At 35.1% G+C, this 17,396-nt stretch overlaps 1 protein-coding gene across 4 annotated transcripts in view; it reads left to right on the top strand.

Annotated features, from left to right (window-relative positions):
• The window catches only part of TBC1D19 (TBC1 domain family member 19), a 137,301-nt gene that overhangs the window by 46,448 nt on the left and 73,457 nt on the right, over positions 1-17,396 (top strand). For 3 of the 4 annotated variants that reach the window (XM_070452067.1, XM_070452069.1, XM_070452068.1), the window contains 6 exons: positions 460-537; positions 843-906; positions 1,933-1,979; positions 5,235-5,345; positions 13,472-13,544; positions 17,236-17,274. In XM_070452067.1, coding sequence (XP_070308168.1) covers positions 460-537; positions 843-906; positions 1,933-1,979; positions 5,235-5,345; positions 13,472-13,544; positions 17,236-17,274 — 412 coding nt within the window. The remainder of the gene's footprint in view (positions 1-459; positions 538-842; positions 907-1,932; positions 1,980-5,234; positions 5,346-13,471; positions 13,545-17,235; positions 17,275-17,396) is intronic. The other variant, XM_020897627.2, reaches the window with a different exon arrangement.

Genomic DNA, 17,396 nt, shown 5'->3' with positions numbered 1-17,396 from the left:
ACCTGTATCTTGAGAATAAATATAGGCTGTACAGTACAGATTATTTGGAGATTTGTCTGTAAAGGTTATAAGTGCACTTTAAAATTTTTAATTACCTTTAGTCTCCTTACTTGAAAGATTTATTATCTCTCCAGAACTATTTAGATCTAATGCTCAACATTTATCTGTAATTCTGGGCTTTGATAGGGGAGAGATGAAAAAGGAGAGAAAAGCCACTTGAGGAATGTTCTGGATCTTTTATAGCTGTTCAAGAGTAGGAGAGAACAAGTTTCTCTTCACTTCATCCTCCCTACCACCTATTTATTCCCTGCTGTTGGACAAGATATAGTGAATGTACATTGGATAATATCCAAGCACAAGTCACTGAAGGCACCAGAAGGATGGTGTAAAAAAAGGATAAATTTATATGAAAAACTGTCTAAATATGTAGTATTGTGTAATATACTGTCTTTCATATAGGAAGATGATGCTACTGACTCACAGTCACACTCTCTTGGCCAGCCCCCTTGTGATGCATTTCTGAGATTGCTGGATGGGGTAAGAGATGTAGTATGTGGCTGAGGAGCAGTTTTTCTTTGTGAAATTTTACTGGCCAGTACATAGCATTTACCTTCTATTTTAGACTCATTAGCTCCATATTCTAACTGAGCCATTAAGACTATGTACAACGTAATAGCTAAATAATATTAAGTGTAATTCCCAGAAAAGCTAATCATATGTAATGAAATTATTTTTTCTTATGGTAGCTTATATAAGCTTTTAGATAAGGTATTGATTCTTATTTTTCAGCTGCATTGCTTAACTTCACAAAACGAAACCAATTTTAAAATTACCTTTTTTAGAGGCCAGTTGGAGAACAGAAAGAACTTCTCAATAAATGGAATGAAATGGGAACCGATGAACCAGGTGCATATGAAAAAAGTATTTTCAAAGTGTGGTAGTGGGAAAAAAAATTGTCCTCTTAATTGTGGATCCAAAATAACAACAGTAACAAGTATTTTTAATAGCAACTTTCCCTTCTCACTAATTTATTATCATCTGTTATTTTTTTCCCTAAACTTCTACTTTGCAGTTTAAAAATTCCCAGCTTTAGTCACTGTTCTCCGTTATTTTGAGAATATTTAAAGCAGTTATTTTTTAAATCAGCATTTGAAAACATTTTTATGAAAGAATAAGTTAGAATCATTCAGTGGATTTCTTAGGCTCATAGTTAAGATAAATCTCAAGCTTTAATTACATTGAGATGTTAAAATATGTTACATTTTGAAGTTTTAAGACTTCTAAAATGTTTTTGAGAATTTATTTTGGTTCATCTTAATGTTTAAAATTGAGTCTATCAATTTTAAAAACATTTAATGAGTGACAACTGTGAAATATTTACTGTGATAAATATACGTGTAAAATAATTATTGATATATATATAAAATAATTGTTTAGGTAGACATGTATATAATTCTTCACCACTCCTTCTTAAAAAAAAAGATGGGGCCTGGGTAGGGTGCAAGAAATTTTTAGCCATCATAAAGGAAGCAGTGTGTTATAGACGTTCAAAAGGGAGAGCAGTTCAGTACAACCACAAGATTCACTGAGAATTTATTGTTTGTGTTCTAAGTACTTTGAGAATTCTCATGTAGAACTTTCATATTATATTGACATTGTTTTCCAATTCAATTACTAATGTTCCATTACAAATTTATAAAAGAGAGGACTCTAATTTCTTCTAGAATATGTCATCTAGACTGTCAAAGGAAGGGACTTTCTATTTTTGTTAGTACAGTGCTTAACACAGTGTATGACAAATAATTGACATTCTGCAAATGTTTGAATTAACCTAGCTGCATAACAATATGAAAGAACCATTATAATTTATTATTAATAAGAATTTGTATATTATAACTGAAATTCTGTTTTAATCTGTCTTATTAATTCTAGATTTAAGCCTTTTCAGACCTGTTTATGCACCTAAGGACTTTCTTGAGGTAGGTTCTATTGGCTAAATATATATATATTAATGAGGTAAAAATGCAAAAGAAATAAAAAGCATCTCCAGGCAGAAGAATCACCATGGAAGAAGCCCCAGAGCCATGAGAGCAGTGGAATAACCTGATCAGATTTGTGTTTGGAAATTGCTCTGGGAAAATACGTTGTAGTGTGGAAAGATTAGAGGGAAGTAAATCAAGAAGATTTGATTAAAAAATGGAGACTAATCATGTAGCCTGCTGGCTAGCACAATAGGCGCTCAATGAATCTTTTCCTTTTTTATTTTTCTCCCTGTTGTAGTAGTTCAGGCAAGGTATGATAAAGGTTTGGACTCAGAGAACAGCATTCAAAATGGAAAGACATCAACAGACTTGAATTTAACAAGATGTGAATTTAACAGATTTTTTTAAAGATTTGGGAATTTATTATATCTAGGGAGTATGAGAAAAAGAAAAGATAAAGATGACCTTTAAGTGTCTAGATTGGATAACTGGGCAGAGTTAAGATACAGAATACAGAAAGAGACACAGGTCCACTAGTAAAGGTGATACACTTAATTAAGTTTGAGAGGCGTATTGACATTGAAGAGGAACTCTTTAGTAGGCAGTTAGAACTCACTAATTATTTTAATTCACCCATCTTAGATTCCATTTTTTTCTCTTGTACCTTATATGTAACCCACCAGGAAATCCTTTCTGCCTTACCTTTGAAGTATGTCCAGAATCCATTCACTTCTCATCACCACCATTCCTATGTTGCTGATTCAAGCTGCCATCTCTTGTCTGGACTATTTCAGCCTCTTAATTGCTCTTATTGCTTCTACACTTCCCCACCTAGAATTTGTTTTTAGCAGAGTTTCTAGAGGAAGCCTTGTAAATACTATTCTGAAGAAGCCATTCTTCTGCTATCCAGTGGCTTCTTATCTCATTCTACTTAAAACCCAAGTCATGACAGTGGCCTAAAACACCCCATTTGATCTGATACCTGTCAGCTCTCTGAGTTCATCTCCTGTTACTTTTCCTCCTGATTTGTTCTACTTCAGCAGCTTTAGCTTGCTTACCTTCCCCTGGCTTTCTCCCCTTTGAGGGTCTTTGCTCCTTGTTTTCTCTGCCTGCATTGCTTTTCCTTGAGATGCTTGTGTGTCCATTCCCTCACATTCCCTTATGTCTTTGCTTAAATGTCATATTCTCAGCATAAACAATATGGTCAAGAGTACTGTAATAACTTTGGAGGGATACAGACTTATGGTGGTGATAATTTCATAATGTATGCAAATGTCCAATTACTGTTAGTACAGTCTGAAACTAACAGGTGTAACAGTGCTTAGCACATAGTTGCTCAGTAAATAAGTGTTGAGTGAATGAGTAAATGAATGATTTAATCTTGTGCATTTCATTTTTTTTCTGAACCTGCTTTCTCAGATACAAGTTTGCCAGCATTGTTAGAAATTATTTTGGGCCTCTTAGAATTATAAACAGTCTCCTTTTAACTTAAAAGAGAAGTTGCTTTGGTTTGAAACTGCCTCTATACTGCTAATGTTATTTCTTAGATTATTAAAGTTTTCTCTCAAACTCATTCCTTTCCTAGCACTTAAATTTCATATAATTTTTACATAATTAACTTTGTGTTTTCTCCTTAATAATCATAGCACTCTGTTTCCTTAAGGAGTGTTGCTGAATTGATTCTTTAATTAGTCATGCTGAGAGTCTTCTTTAGCTAAAGAAAATTTTTCTATAATCACTTCCTTATAGTTTCTGCTTTTCTAATATTTTTTTCTTTTTTATTGCCCATATAGTCATAATTTTTATTTTCAATTCTATGTTTTTAAGTTTTCCATGCACTATGATCCCTTATTTTCATAATTGGACTAAAATTGTTTTGTGCTATATTAGTCTATATTTAACACTGTTGGTTCTTTTCTAAAACATTTTTTTAAAATAAATTCCTTTGATATTTTTAGCTTCAATATAGTGTTTGAAATTTTAGAAAACTCTTTTGCACTTGTGGTATATTTCATTTTGTCAGCCATTAGTTATCAGGTTATTAATACCTTCTTCAGATATGCTGGTGTTTCTGTCATTATAATCTTCAATGAATTCTTGGCTTCTTTACCTTCAGAATTGCAATTTAAAAATATTTTTGAAAATTATTGTTTTCTCCCTAAAATACATGTTGCTTTAAAAACAAGAAAACATATATAAGAAGAAAATTTAAAACAAAACTCACTCATAATATCATCATATAGCAATAAACACTACTGTAATTTTTAATTTAATAAACATTGTGGTGTTTATTAATTGTGGCATATTAAACTGTATTTTATGTAAATTTAACATAATATAGGTAATTTTCTCTACTGGAATGTTTAAGTAGTCTTAAACATCTTAAATGTCTACTATTGAATGTCTTAAAATGTTGAATGTATAATATTTTTCTGTTATAAACAACACTTCCTTTACCTTTTTTTTCTGCACTATCTCTGCAAGCAGTTTTAATTATTTCCATAATCATACTCATAGAAGTGAGATTCCTAGATTAAAAGATATGCAAATATCCAATATTTTTATTTTTGAAAAATATTTCCTGTTAGTTTGGCTTCTGAAAAATTTTTTTTTTACCTTTGGATTTGATTTAGAAGCAATACCTTATGATGTTATTCCACTGTCTTTCTATAAACTTTTCAGCATCTATTTTTTTTTCCATTTATTTTTATTAGTTGGAGGCTAATTACCTTACAACATTGCAGTGGTTTTTGTCATACATTGAAATGAATTAGCCATGGATTTACATGTATTCCCCATCCCGGTACCCCCTCCCACTTCCCTCTCCACCCGATCCCTCTGGGTCTTCCCAGCAGCATCTATTTTTAAAAGAGTTAGTTGGTTCTGAAGTTTTCCCTGGCAAATACTGAAAGCAAGCAGTTTAAATTTTTCTGTCATTCTTCCTTGTAAAATATTATACTCAAACAATTTTTATTTTTTCTTAACATCAAAAAGTTTTTCTTTCTAACTGAAATTTTAACTTTTTAGTATTTTATTTGATAGATCGTCTTTTGGAATATTAAATTGAAAACATGTTTATGGTATCTTAACATTTTAACACAATTTTATAGCTTTCAGAATGTAATTAAAGTATATGCATAACCCAAATAGTTTTTAATTTTGTGATGATATACTAAGAATATCACTGCCAATTTTATAAGTGTAAATTTTTTATAAAGAAACTAACCAGTTTCATTGGATTTGTTTTTAAAGGTATTAATTAATCTTCGCAACCCAAATTATGAAAATGGTGATTCTCTTAGTTTCCGGACTCATTTGGGTTTAATCCAAGTTCCTCTCAAAGTAAAAGACATCCCTGAATTGGTAAGTGTAGGTACTTAAAAATAAATTAATGTATTTTAGAGGGTAACCATTTGAAAAAAACTTTAGTTCAACATGTATCTAAAGTAGTAGGACAATCTGCTCATTAAATAAATGAATAAAGTGAAAATTTTCTTTTTTATTGTAAATATGTTCTATAGAGAGTGAGTTGCTTTGCTAGTGGGATTAAAGGTGACCTTTCATTGACCTATAAATGTTTTTGCTTATTTCTTATTTCAATAAACAGCATAGATTTATAAGACCTGTTATTGGGATTTAGGTGCCTGATGTATAGCTATAAAACTGATTGAAACAAATTGTGAATTTTATTAAAAAATTTTAAGGAATATACATTTCTTTTATTTAAACCAACCTTTTTTAAATCTCTGAATATGGAAGACACTGAGGGAGATAAAAGAACATAAGATGAGTTAAAGACTATCTTTGCACTGCAGATTGTCACATTTTGGTAGGGAAATTAGTTTTTAAATAGAATAATTGTAGGAAAGTGGAGAGATTTCCTTACAAAGAAGTTAGTTAATTATCCCAAAATAGTAAGGAGCACAGAAATGTAAATATTGCCTTTGGTGAAACTGAGAAACAACTAAATTTTAAAATATTAAGACAGAGAACTGATGGAAGAATGAGAAATGACTCAGACTTGAAGAAGGTCAAGCCTTATTGCTTCTGAAAGGTGGGAGGTATGCATGAGAAGTGTGATGGTAATCAATTTATTACCTTTCAGCTCCGAATCTACCTTTTTAAAAAACTGAACTATGGTTGCTTTACAATATTGTATTAGTTTTAGGTGTACAGTAGAGTGATTCAGTTACATACACACAGATACACACACACATGTTGTTTTTCAGATTCTTTTCCATTATAGACTATTACAAGATACTGAATATAGTTCCCTGTGCTATACAGTTAATCCTTATTATTCATCTGTCTTACATACAGTAGTGTATATATGTTAATCTCATATTCCTGATTTATCCCTGCCTCCCTCTTTTCCCTTTGGTAACTGTAAGTTTGTTTTCTAGGTCTGTGAGTCTATTTCTGTTTTGTAAGGAAGTTCATTTGTTTTATTTTTTGAGATTCTACATATAAGGATATAGTATTTGTCTGTCTGACTTACTTCACTTAGTATGATAATCTCTAGATCCATCCATGTTGCTGTAAATGGCACTATTTCATTCTTTTTCGTGGCCAAGTAATATTCCTTTGTGTATCTATATACCACATCTTCTTTATGCATACATTCATCTGTTGATGCACACTTAGGTTGCTTCCATGTCTTGGTTGTTATAAATTGTGCTGCTATGAACTTGTAGTGTGTGTACATTTTTGATTTAGAGTTTTTGTCTTTTCTTGATATATGCACAGGAGTGGGATTGCTAGATCATATCATGAGTCTATTTTTAGTTTTTTAAGGAACTTCCATACTGTTTTCCATAGTGGCTGCACCAAATTACATTCCTACCAACAGTGTAGGAGAGTTCCCTTTTCTCTACTCCCTCGCCAGCATTTATCATTTATAAACTTTTTGATGGTGACCATTCTGGCCATTTGTAGTTTGCAAACCTACCTTTTTTTTTTTAACCCTGTTTTATTATACTGGAGCTGGACCTTGTAGACATTTCCTTTTTGCCAACTAGCTTGACATTAGGCTTTGTCAGTAGAGGATTCTGGAAAGACATTGCAAGACCATAGTAGGATAAAGGGACTTTCCATGTACAGAAGCCAGCAGATCAGCAACAGAAGACCCAGTAGGATTCACCTTGGCAGCCCTTAGTCAACCAGCTCCAGCCTGTATTCTCTGGCAAGATTGTTCTTCACCTCTGGCCTGCATGTTCCTGGGGCAGGCACACCCTCTCCTTAAAAGTCTGAATCTCAGTCTGGAGGACATGGGGGACCTTTCCTGAGTTCTTAGTTCTTTGGTTCACTCTCCTTCAGCCTAGAAGCCATAGTTGCTTTCTGCACTTGTTAATTCTGTTTGTCCCTGTTCACACTTCTGATATGGTTTCTGTTTCTTGACTGGATTGTGACTGATACAAGAAACCAGATGATTTTATCCCTGAAACTTTGCAAAGAATCAGGAATTGGAGATAACCACATGTATAGAAGGCATTGAGGAGACATAGAGCTGAAAATGGAGATTGTATAAAACGGTTTAGACTCCCAGACTTGTCCCATCCTTCATTTTCTGGTGACTCCTCCTCCCCAACAGGAGACCAGAGGTGTATATAATCATTGCAGAAAGGCCATGAACTCAGAGACCTCAAATGTAGAGCTGAATAGGAATGAAGCATTGTATTGAAAACAGAAGAATTAAGTGAAGGTTGACCAAAAGAAAGAAAGCAAAAGCTGGCTCTCTATAAAAATTTTTTCAGAGTAAAGCCCATCATACTCTGCCCAGGCCTCAAAGACAGAGCTTCCAGTCAGTTGTTCATTGCCTCAATCTGAAATATGACTGACCAGCCTAGGCTCTCCAGATACTTGAAATTTTACAATTTGAAAAGCACAGCTCAAAACTAAAACAGACCCTGCAGAGAAAAATAAGGAAGAAGAAATAGCCAATTTATGAAATGAGTAATTTTTATGACCACCAATATAGTTACTTCAGGTTTGAATTTACATCTACACTCGCAAGATACAATAGGCCGAACCTGGTGTAAGGTTCAATTAGATTTGTAGAGAGATAGAAAACAGAAAATGTGGCATGTCAATATATCATGTAGATCTTCATTGGAAGTCCTTACAGCCTACCAGCTGCTACTTCTCAGCCCCTACAAGGAATGCTTGCAAGTGGAGGTAACAAGGTTACATAGGCACAGCATAGGAAAATCTCATGCGCAATAGGAACCGTTTCTTGTAATCCACATGAGCACAGTTTCCAAGTCTTCTGTTTTCCAATAGGTTTCTATGGTCCACTTATAGTCCTCCATTTCAGATGAAATTTACCAGTCAAGTGTCATATTTTTTTTTTTCAGTAAATTACATTGCTGGTTATGTAGCTGGCTTTCCTCTCTGCAATTTTTTTTTTTTTTCATAATCCAGTATATTTTCAGGGCAACAGTGCTGAGAGAAGGTAAATCCAAAGTAATCTTCACATGGACAAAGAGGTTAATCTTTTGTTAACTGTATCTTTCCAATAGAAGACTTAAAACAAACATTAATATTCTCAGAGAGAAGATATTACTCATGAAACAGGAACAGAATTTCATTAGAACAACAAAACAAGACATTAGAAAGTGAAAAAGAACTTTTAGGAATCAAAAATATGATGTGCAAAAAAAATGAGTAGAGAGTTAGGGAAATAAAAAATATGGTGTACAAAAAAAGTCAGTAGAAAGCCCAGGAAATCTCTATCAGAAGACAGTATAAAAGCAAAAAGCCAATGAGATGAAAAATAAATGGGAAAAGGTCTTTTTAATTAGATGGTCAGTCCAGATGGGCTGACACCTGGCCAGTAGGATTTCCAGAAAGAGAATACAGAAGCCAAGGAATTTAAAAAATTTTTTAAGAACTGAAAGACAGGAATCTTCATTATGAAAAGACCTACCCTAGTACCCAGTTCTATGAATGAAAGAAGACTCATAGCAAGGCACCTGAAAAGAAGATGACTAAAAACTTTTTATGGAAGAATAGAGTATATATAATGTTCCAGGCATCAGAGTGGCATCTGAGTTCTCAGCAGGAAGACTGGAAGCCAGAGAATTTTTAAATAAAGCCTTTAAAAATCTGAATGATTTCAAGCCTAGAATTCTGTATATAACCACCAGTCAGTTAAATGTGAAGTTGAAGTATCTGTTTTCAGATGTACATGATCTAAAATATTCTAATTCATGGAGCTATTGGTAGAAATGCCCTAAAACAAGATCATAAACAAAAAGAGCAAAATAGAGCATCTAGGAAATGGGATTTCCAACTTAAGTGTAGAATAAGTTCCAGAATGCCAGTGGAGAGAATTTCCAGGCCAGTCTGTGCAACAGGACCAGAGCAGAGCAATCCATATTGGAGCAGAAGCTTGTAGGGTTCCATGATGAAAACTGGCAAGAAAAACACCAAAAATGTAGGTGATCTGACGATGTGCTAACCACATGCAAAACTGTTGTGGAGGGTCTTTTCAGAGTTGTGAAAGGGAGGAGGAAGAGGTAAATAGAGAAAATGCATAAGTGAAAAAGTGATTTAATTATGAACTGTATGGAAAAAGTACAAGAAAGGAAACATTTATAGCATACTACATTCTTCAGCAGTGAGTAATATTTAAACAATAATAACAAACTCTTAACATAGATGTAATTAAGCATTGATATATACTTATATTGGAATGATAGAGGGAAGAAAAGAGAATGTACTGTGCTAAAAATCCACATTTATCACTAAAAAAATTTAATAGTTATTTAAAACTGCTAAATTTAAAATAGCAGAATGTACCTGTTACTTGAAATACGGACATATGTTTGTTTGTTTGTTTGTTTGTTTTTTGGCCATGCTGCATGTTTTATGGGATCTTAGTTGCCCAGCCAGGGATTGAACCCAGGCCCGTGGCAGTGAGGTGGATTCCTAACCCCTGGATTAGGAAAATATGGATATGGATATGGATTCCCAAAATATGGATATAAATACCAGGAAAAATGCTGAAAGTGGTTGTTCCTGCTTAGTGGAATAATTATGATTGTGTGCATTTGTGTGTTGGAGAGGAGTGCATAAATAGGGGACTAATGTTTTGTTACTAAGTCTTTTAGCTGACTTGATTTATGTTTAATGTACATAAAGAGAGCATAGCATGGTGGTTAGATAATTAGATGCTGAAGTCAACTAACCTGGTTTAACCTCTTGCTCTACTACTCACTGGTTGTGTGACCTTGGGCAAGTTTTCTTAACCTTGAGCTTTAGTTTTCTTATTCAATATATAGATAATAGTATCTCATAAAAGTACTGTATTGATCAATATCTTAAGATATGTTATGGGTTGACTTGTGGCCCCCCCAAACATTATGTTGAATCCTGACCTCCAGTACCTGTAAATGTGACCTCATTTAAAATAGGACCCTTGCAGGTGCAATGAAGTTAAGATGATGTCTTACTGGAGTAGGGTGAGCTCAAAATCCAATATGACTGGTGTCCTTAAAAGAAGAGGAGAAGAGAAACTCACAAGGAGAATGTTGACAGGCAGAGATTGGAGTGTTGCATGCATAAGCCAGGGAACATCAGCAATTGCCAGCAACACCAGAGGCTAAGAGAGAGACATGGAACAGATTCTCTCCTGGAACCTTCAGGGAAAGCGTGATCTTGTTAACATTTTGAACTTCTAGCCTCTAGAACTGTGAGAAACTGGAGTTTCTGTTGTTTAAAGTGAAAATGAAGTTGCTCAGTCGTGTCCAACTCTTTGCGACCCCATGGACTGTAGCCTGCCAGGCTCCTCTGTCCATGGGATTTTCCAGGCAAGAATAATGGGGTGGGTAACCATTTCCTTCTCCAGGGGATCTTCCTGACTCAGGGATCGAACCTGGGTCTCCCACATCGCAGGCAGACTCTTTACTGACTGAGCCACCAGGGAAGAACCCTTATGTTTTTTAAAGCTAGCCAATTAGTGGTACTTTTTTAAATGGCAGGCTTAGGAAATTAATATATAAATATAAAGCATATAAGTGGTCCTTGAAACATAGTAAGCAGTAAATGTTAAGCATTAATACTACAACTTTCGTAAAAAAACATTTTTAAGACGTTATTTAAAAGGTGTTAGAAGTCCTCTTCAGTTCAGTTCAGTTGCTCAGTTGTGTCCGACTCTGTGACCCCATGAACCGCAGCATGCCAGGCCTCCCTGTCCATCACCAACTCCTGGAGTCCACCCAAACCCATGTCCATTGAGTTGGTGATGTCATCCAACCACCTCATCCTCTGTCATCCCCTTTAGGAGAGGTTTATACAAAAGGATGTGGCTGTATAGAAGAGGAAGTGGCAGATTCTTCTCATGAAATGTAGAAGGTCTTCTCAGAGGTACTGACATTTGATAAAGTTTGAAGGCATTTGCTAGGTAAAGAAGCAGGGAATGATGATTTATGAAAAGGTTTAGCATGTTGTAAGTGGGGCTAATTATGCCTTCTGTCTATCTGAGGGGACCTGGAGCTGGTGTAGACACATTCTTAGCTGTTGGAGAATCAGAATCCTGTGACTGATTTTCAAAAAACTGTGACCATACTTAATGTCTTCAGGTATTAGGGATAGTTGTCCCCATTTCCTGAATCGTGTGGCTGGTGATAATGGTTCCACCTCCAGAGTGCATGGTTTATCTGTAACCCTGGTCTGTCTGTGTGAGTGCTGAACTTGGTGAGACTCTGAGTCTCATATGATCCTGTAATAGATGGCCCTCAAACCTAGCTCACAGTGTTATGCAGACTCATGCATATTAAAAAGGATTTTTTTTTAGGTATAGTTGATGTACAATATTACATAAGTTTCAGGTGTACAACTTATTGATTCACAATTTTTAAAGGTGATACTTCATTTATAGTTATAAAATATTGACTATATTCCCTGTGTTGTACAATATATTCTTTTAGCTTATTTACTTTATATGTAGTAGTTTGTATCTCTTAATCCTGTACCTCTATCTTGCCAAAAGGGAATTTCTTGAAACTGAAATGTATTAACTCTAAAGAGAAGTTGCAGACTAATTCCTGTTCAGTCTTGTACAGGCAGCAGGTCGGAACTAGAGCTCAGTGGAGTGGTTCCCCATTTATTAACTCCCCTCTGTCACATGTCACTAAGCACTGTGCTAAGTACTGGGGGTGCAGATGTGTGTAAGAGATAGGACTGTCTTCCAAGAGCTTCAGGCTCATGAGGAAATGACCGGGACAAAGATAATTTCAATACAGTGTAATTACATGCTTCGATAGAGGTTGCAGGAAAGGTAATACATGTTCATAAAGAAGAAAATCTGAGATTAGGGCCCAGGGCTTCCGTGGTGGCTCAGTCAGTAAAGGTCTGCCTGCAATGCAGGAGACCCCGGGGTAATCCCTGGGTCAGGAAGATCCCTGGAGAAGGGAATGGTTACCCACTCCAGTATTCTTGCCTGGAGAATTCCATGGAGAGAGGAGTCTGGTGGGCTCTTGTCCATGGGGTCACAGAGTCAGACCCGACTGAGTGAGGAACACTTACACTACTGATATAGATAAAAACTAGTCCAAAGCAGCACATTTTTACCTCTTTAGTTATCAGAAATGGGTAACATAAGCTGCAGTGCTTTTTTAAGATGTAGATAAAAATCAAGGTTTTAGTTAAAAGATTGAAGTAAAATGACATTTATTTAAAATCTATACAAAAATAAAATATATGTGTTATGCTGAATAACTGTTTTATGAGGGACACAAATCACTAATTTAAATAATCATAGATAATTATGAAAGATTAAAACTAATTCCATTTTTAAAGAAGAAGGAAGTTTGGTTTTAGCAATTAGGATAGTAACAAAAGACTGAGGCAAGTATTAATAGAAATATTTAATTACTTAGGGAATAAAAATAATGTGAATACTATGAGGTTCTTATGTATTTAGAAAAAACAGACAAACAGGGTTACTTTCCTTAGACATTAGTAGATAAGTAGAGGAAGTCTGGAGAATAAATCTAATTTATTCTTATTTTAGCAGAGCACTTGATAGTCTAATTTTACTTAAAAATTAATTTAAGTTGTTTTGGATATTTGCAGTGTTTATTTGATTAAGAGCTGAGTGAAGTACAGTACCATACAAAGCACAGATACAGAATTATATTGGTAATTTTAGATAATGAATTTAGAAAATAAAATTTATCAGTACTGCATGTGCTATTTGTATATGTATGTTTAAGGGAAGATTTGAATGTTATTAGTTCTTTACTCAAAAGAATAATTATTCTTTACTTTCACTGACTAGTTTGTTATCTAAAATGGGAAAATTTTGGACTAAAGCATTACTATTTAAAGGTTCAATAATACCATTTTCTTTTTTAGATATTTAAATGAAGCAAAGATTTATTTTACATTGTGATTTTCATTTAAGTTGATGTCTAGGTGAAGATATTTTTTTAAATACCGTGTAGAAAAGTCTGAGATGTGTGGTAATTCTGTGTGCTATTTTTCAGAAAGAATTCTTCGTAGAACTTGGCTTAACTACAGGACAGCTGGGGATAGATGACTCTACGCAAGTGCCTCCTGGTTGGTATTTCTCCCGTATGGCATGTAATAAAGGAAAATGAGAGTTAGCTTAAGGTTTATCTTGTCATTTCCAAATTAATCTAGTAACTTTTTATATCTGTCAACTAACATGCTTTTTGCCTCTCCTTGGTTACTATTAATTATTGTATAGAATCTTGTATATTTATTAGCATTCAATTAAATATTGTCTTTTTATTTTAGGGTCTTTAAAACAATTTTGAAAACTCATAAGACGTATATAAGTCATTTGTTGGCAAAATTTTTCATTGGCAGCACTCATGGTTCCCTTTATTTGCCGTTACTATCTTTATTATTTTTCATATCACCAAGTTAACTGAACACTGACATTCTATCTTGTATAAATAAACATAGGTTTTAAAATTGGTATGTTTTCATCTAGAACATTTCCCCAACATCTCTCTTCTTGTGCCTAAATGCCTGTATTTTCATAAAAGACTGGATTAATATTTAATCATAATAAACAGGAATTAAAAATTGACTTAAAATATGGAAGGTCTGTATTGTTGTACTAATCATAATAGGAGTCAAGGAACTGTTCTTGTCTTTTCCTTTGTCACTGGCTAGTTATGTGACTTGGAAAAGTCACTTTGTATTTCTGGACTTGTTTCTTCCACTGTAAGATAAGGAAGTTGGCCACTTATTATTGTTGCTAATAATAATAATAAACAGCTATTGAGCATATACTATGTATTACATGTGTTTTATATATAAAACAACTCTAGATGTAACTGTATTATTGTTATTTTAAAACCTTTGTTACTGTATAATGCATATAGGAAAGTACATGTGTCCTAAGAGAATGGCTCAACAAATTTTTATAATTGGACACTCCTATTAAATTACCACCCAGATCAATGAAATGAACTCCTTTCCTACCCCCTTTCAATCTTGATCCCCTGTGTCAAAGATAACCACTGTTTTTACTATTCAAGTCTCATCTTTGCCTCCTCATTCTGTCCTTTCCCCTTCTGCCACCTCCATCCCCGTTTCCACATACACACATGTTCTCTGTCTCTAATCATATTTGAAAAACTGCTGCAAATTTTTCAAGTGTCTAGATTGACGACTCTGCCTCCTCTAAATCTTCTACATCATTATCATCATCACCATCCGTGTTTATAGGATTTCAGCATATCTTCAAGTTCCTTGTTGGTAAGGGTTTCTCTATGCTCTTCTGGGTGGTCCTCAACATTGTCATCAGTTAATTATGTCAGAGAAACCTTCCCTACCAAACTTTCCTTGAAACATTCAAAATATTCTTGATTTCCACATCAATACTGGGGAAGTCCCTGAGTCACTGATTGCTTCATTCCAGAAAGGCCTCCAGCGTGCATCAGGCTTAGGGCATCTCCAGCCTCTGCGGTGGACAAAACCGCATCTGCAACTGTGAAGGTCTTTCGTAAATTGCTACTGTGGCTGCTGCTGCTGTTGCTAGTACTGCAGGCAGGGTTAGCATCCCGGGCAGTGGGGAACCTTCTGCAGGTGAGGTGGATGTAAAATCACCTGGACGCGCCGCTGCAGCGGTGACAAAGAGTTAGGAAACAGGAGCAGCATTCCACATTCTCGTTGGTGAAGCAGAGATTGGGGTTGACCAGGAGCATTCTCAGCTAAGAGGAGGACCTTGAAGTGGCAGCCCCTTCTCTTCATGCCTTACTTCAGGAATGAAGCACTGGTGGAACCCCTCCAAGAACAAGATGGCCTTCACCCAAACCTTCTCGTATTGTCAGAACATGGGCCAGCAATTTTTGTTTTTGTTCTTGCGGGCCTGGGGATTGCTTGCTCAGTAGATGGAGCCTGGCGTGATCACATGACCTGATGCATTACCCCACAGCACCAGAATAAGGTCATCTTTCCAGGTCCTGAACCCTGGGGCTTGCTTTACATTCTTATGGAAATAGGTGTTATTGGGCATCTCCTTCCAGAACATGCCCACTTCATCACAGCTGAAGATCTGCTCCGGAAGGCAGCCTATCTCTTCTGTAAGTTTTCTGAGCTGTCTGGGAACACTGAAGCTATCTGGGCATCAGCCAGTGTTGATTCTTCCATGATCTCTGAGTTCTTGTGGCTGCAGCACTTCACAGAGCTAGCCAGCCATCCCTGTGAGCCTCAGACTCGGTTCTCCGCAGCCCCTCACAGTGGTGCTCACAGAGGCTAAGTGCTTTTCACACCACATCTTGCTTTCAACAGGAATGTGCTTCTGTGACTCGTCCTCCAGCCACACACTTAATGCCTCTGTAAACATTTTATCATGAACCAGAGACCATTTTTGCAATTGTAGGGGTGGCACTAATACTTCCACATAGTTCAGCTTCTTTCTGCTTTATTTTGCAAATGCTTGGTTCATTTATACTGACCTATAGCTAACCTTGGCAAGCAGCATGAATCTATGACATGGTGGGAGACTACAGCTATATGGGTATGCCATATAGGGTATATATACCCTATGCTATATGGGTATGCCAACATATCAGTTCATTCACACGAATTCAAGTTTTGCTTTTTAGAACCTAGCACACAGCAAATTCAAGATTTGTTTTTTGGAATTTTCTGGAATTTTTTTCAAATATTTTAGTCTGAGTTGGTTGAATCCATAGATGTGGAACCCACAGATTTGGAGGGCTGACTGTATTACAGTAGTGCTGCTGTGAATATTCTTGTGTAAGTCTCCTGGCACACATAGGCACACATTAAGTTTCATATGTGAGAGTAATGCTGCTAACTGTTGTAGGGTGTGCATACATTCCGTGTTAGTAGATGTTGCCAAATGGTTTTCCAAGGTGATTGGACTGATTTACACTCCTACCACCTTTGTATGGGAAGCTCATTTGCTCCATTTCCTCTGCATTTAGCCATTGTGGTGGTTGTGTATTTCATAATGTTTTTAATTTCATTTCTCTGATGACTAACATGGTTGAGCATTTTCTCATATGTTTATTGGTCCTTTGGATTACCTCTTTTGTAAAGAACCTGTTCACATCTTCTGCATATTTGTATTGGATAGTTGTCTTTTTTAAGCTGACTTACTGGGAGAACACAGAAAGGTCTTCTAAGTACAAGACCTTTGCTGGATAGATACATATTGCAAATATATTCTCCCACTCTGTGACTCACCTTTTCACTCTCAGTGATGTCTTTGATGAACAGAAGTTTCTTGGGTCGAATATGACCAAGTTTAGGAGTTTTTTTTTTTTTTTTTCTATTATGATTGGTACTTTAAAAACAAATTTTTGTTTTCCCCATATAACGTTTATTTTTATAGTGGGATTACCTATATAGTATTAACGCTTTTATTAGGTATGCTTTCATGCTAGTTTAGAGTGGAAGTAGGGGTTTGCAAGTGAAGCTGTCAATAAGTTTTGTTTTTAGGGGAAAAAATCAAAGATGAATGGACAGAATCCTGTGTTGAGAAGATATTTTATACTATCTTAACAAAGGAAGTTAGTTTATCAGTTTTTTCTTCTGATTAAATATACTTAATTTTCTTTTAATATCTATAAACTTTAAACAAATTAGAAAAAAGACTTTTCTACATATATTCTTATAGTTTCCTGTAGAGCTATTCCAGCTTTGAAAATAATTAGAAGCATCAATACTAGAAAAATATACATAATATTATTCTAAATGTGACTGATTATATTTGTTTCTAAAAATGTTATTTTATCATTTTTAGAGCTTTTTGAAAATGAGCATGTACGTATTGGGCAAAAAGGTAAGCTTTTTTAAATTTTTTAATTGGAAGATAATTGCTTTACAATGTGTTGGTTTCTGCTGAACAGCAACATGAATCAGCTATTTAGTACACATGTATCTCCTCCCTCTTGAGAAAAAGAT

Source organism: Odocoileus virginianus, chromosome 21 (genome assembly GCF_023699985.2).
Source record: "Odocoileus virginianus isolate 20LAN1187 ecotype Illinois chromosome 21, Ovbor_1.2, whole genome shotgun sequence".
NCBI lineage: Eukaryota > Metazoa > Chordata > Mammalia > Artiodactyla > Cervidae > Odocoileus > Odocoileus virginianus.
The sequence above is the reverse complement of the archived record's forward strand: the minus strand, read 5'-3'. Positions and strand labels throughout refer to the sequence as shown.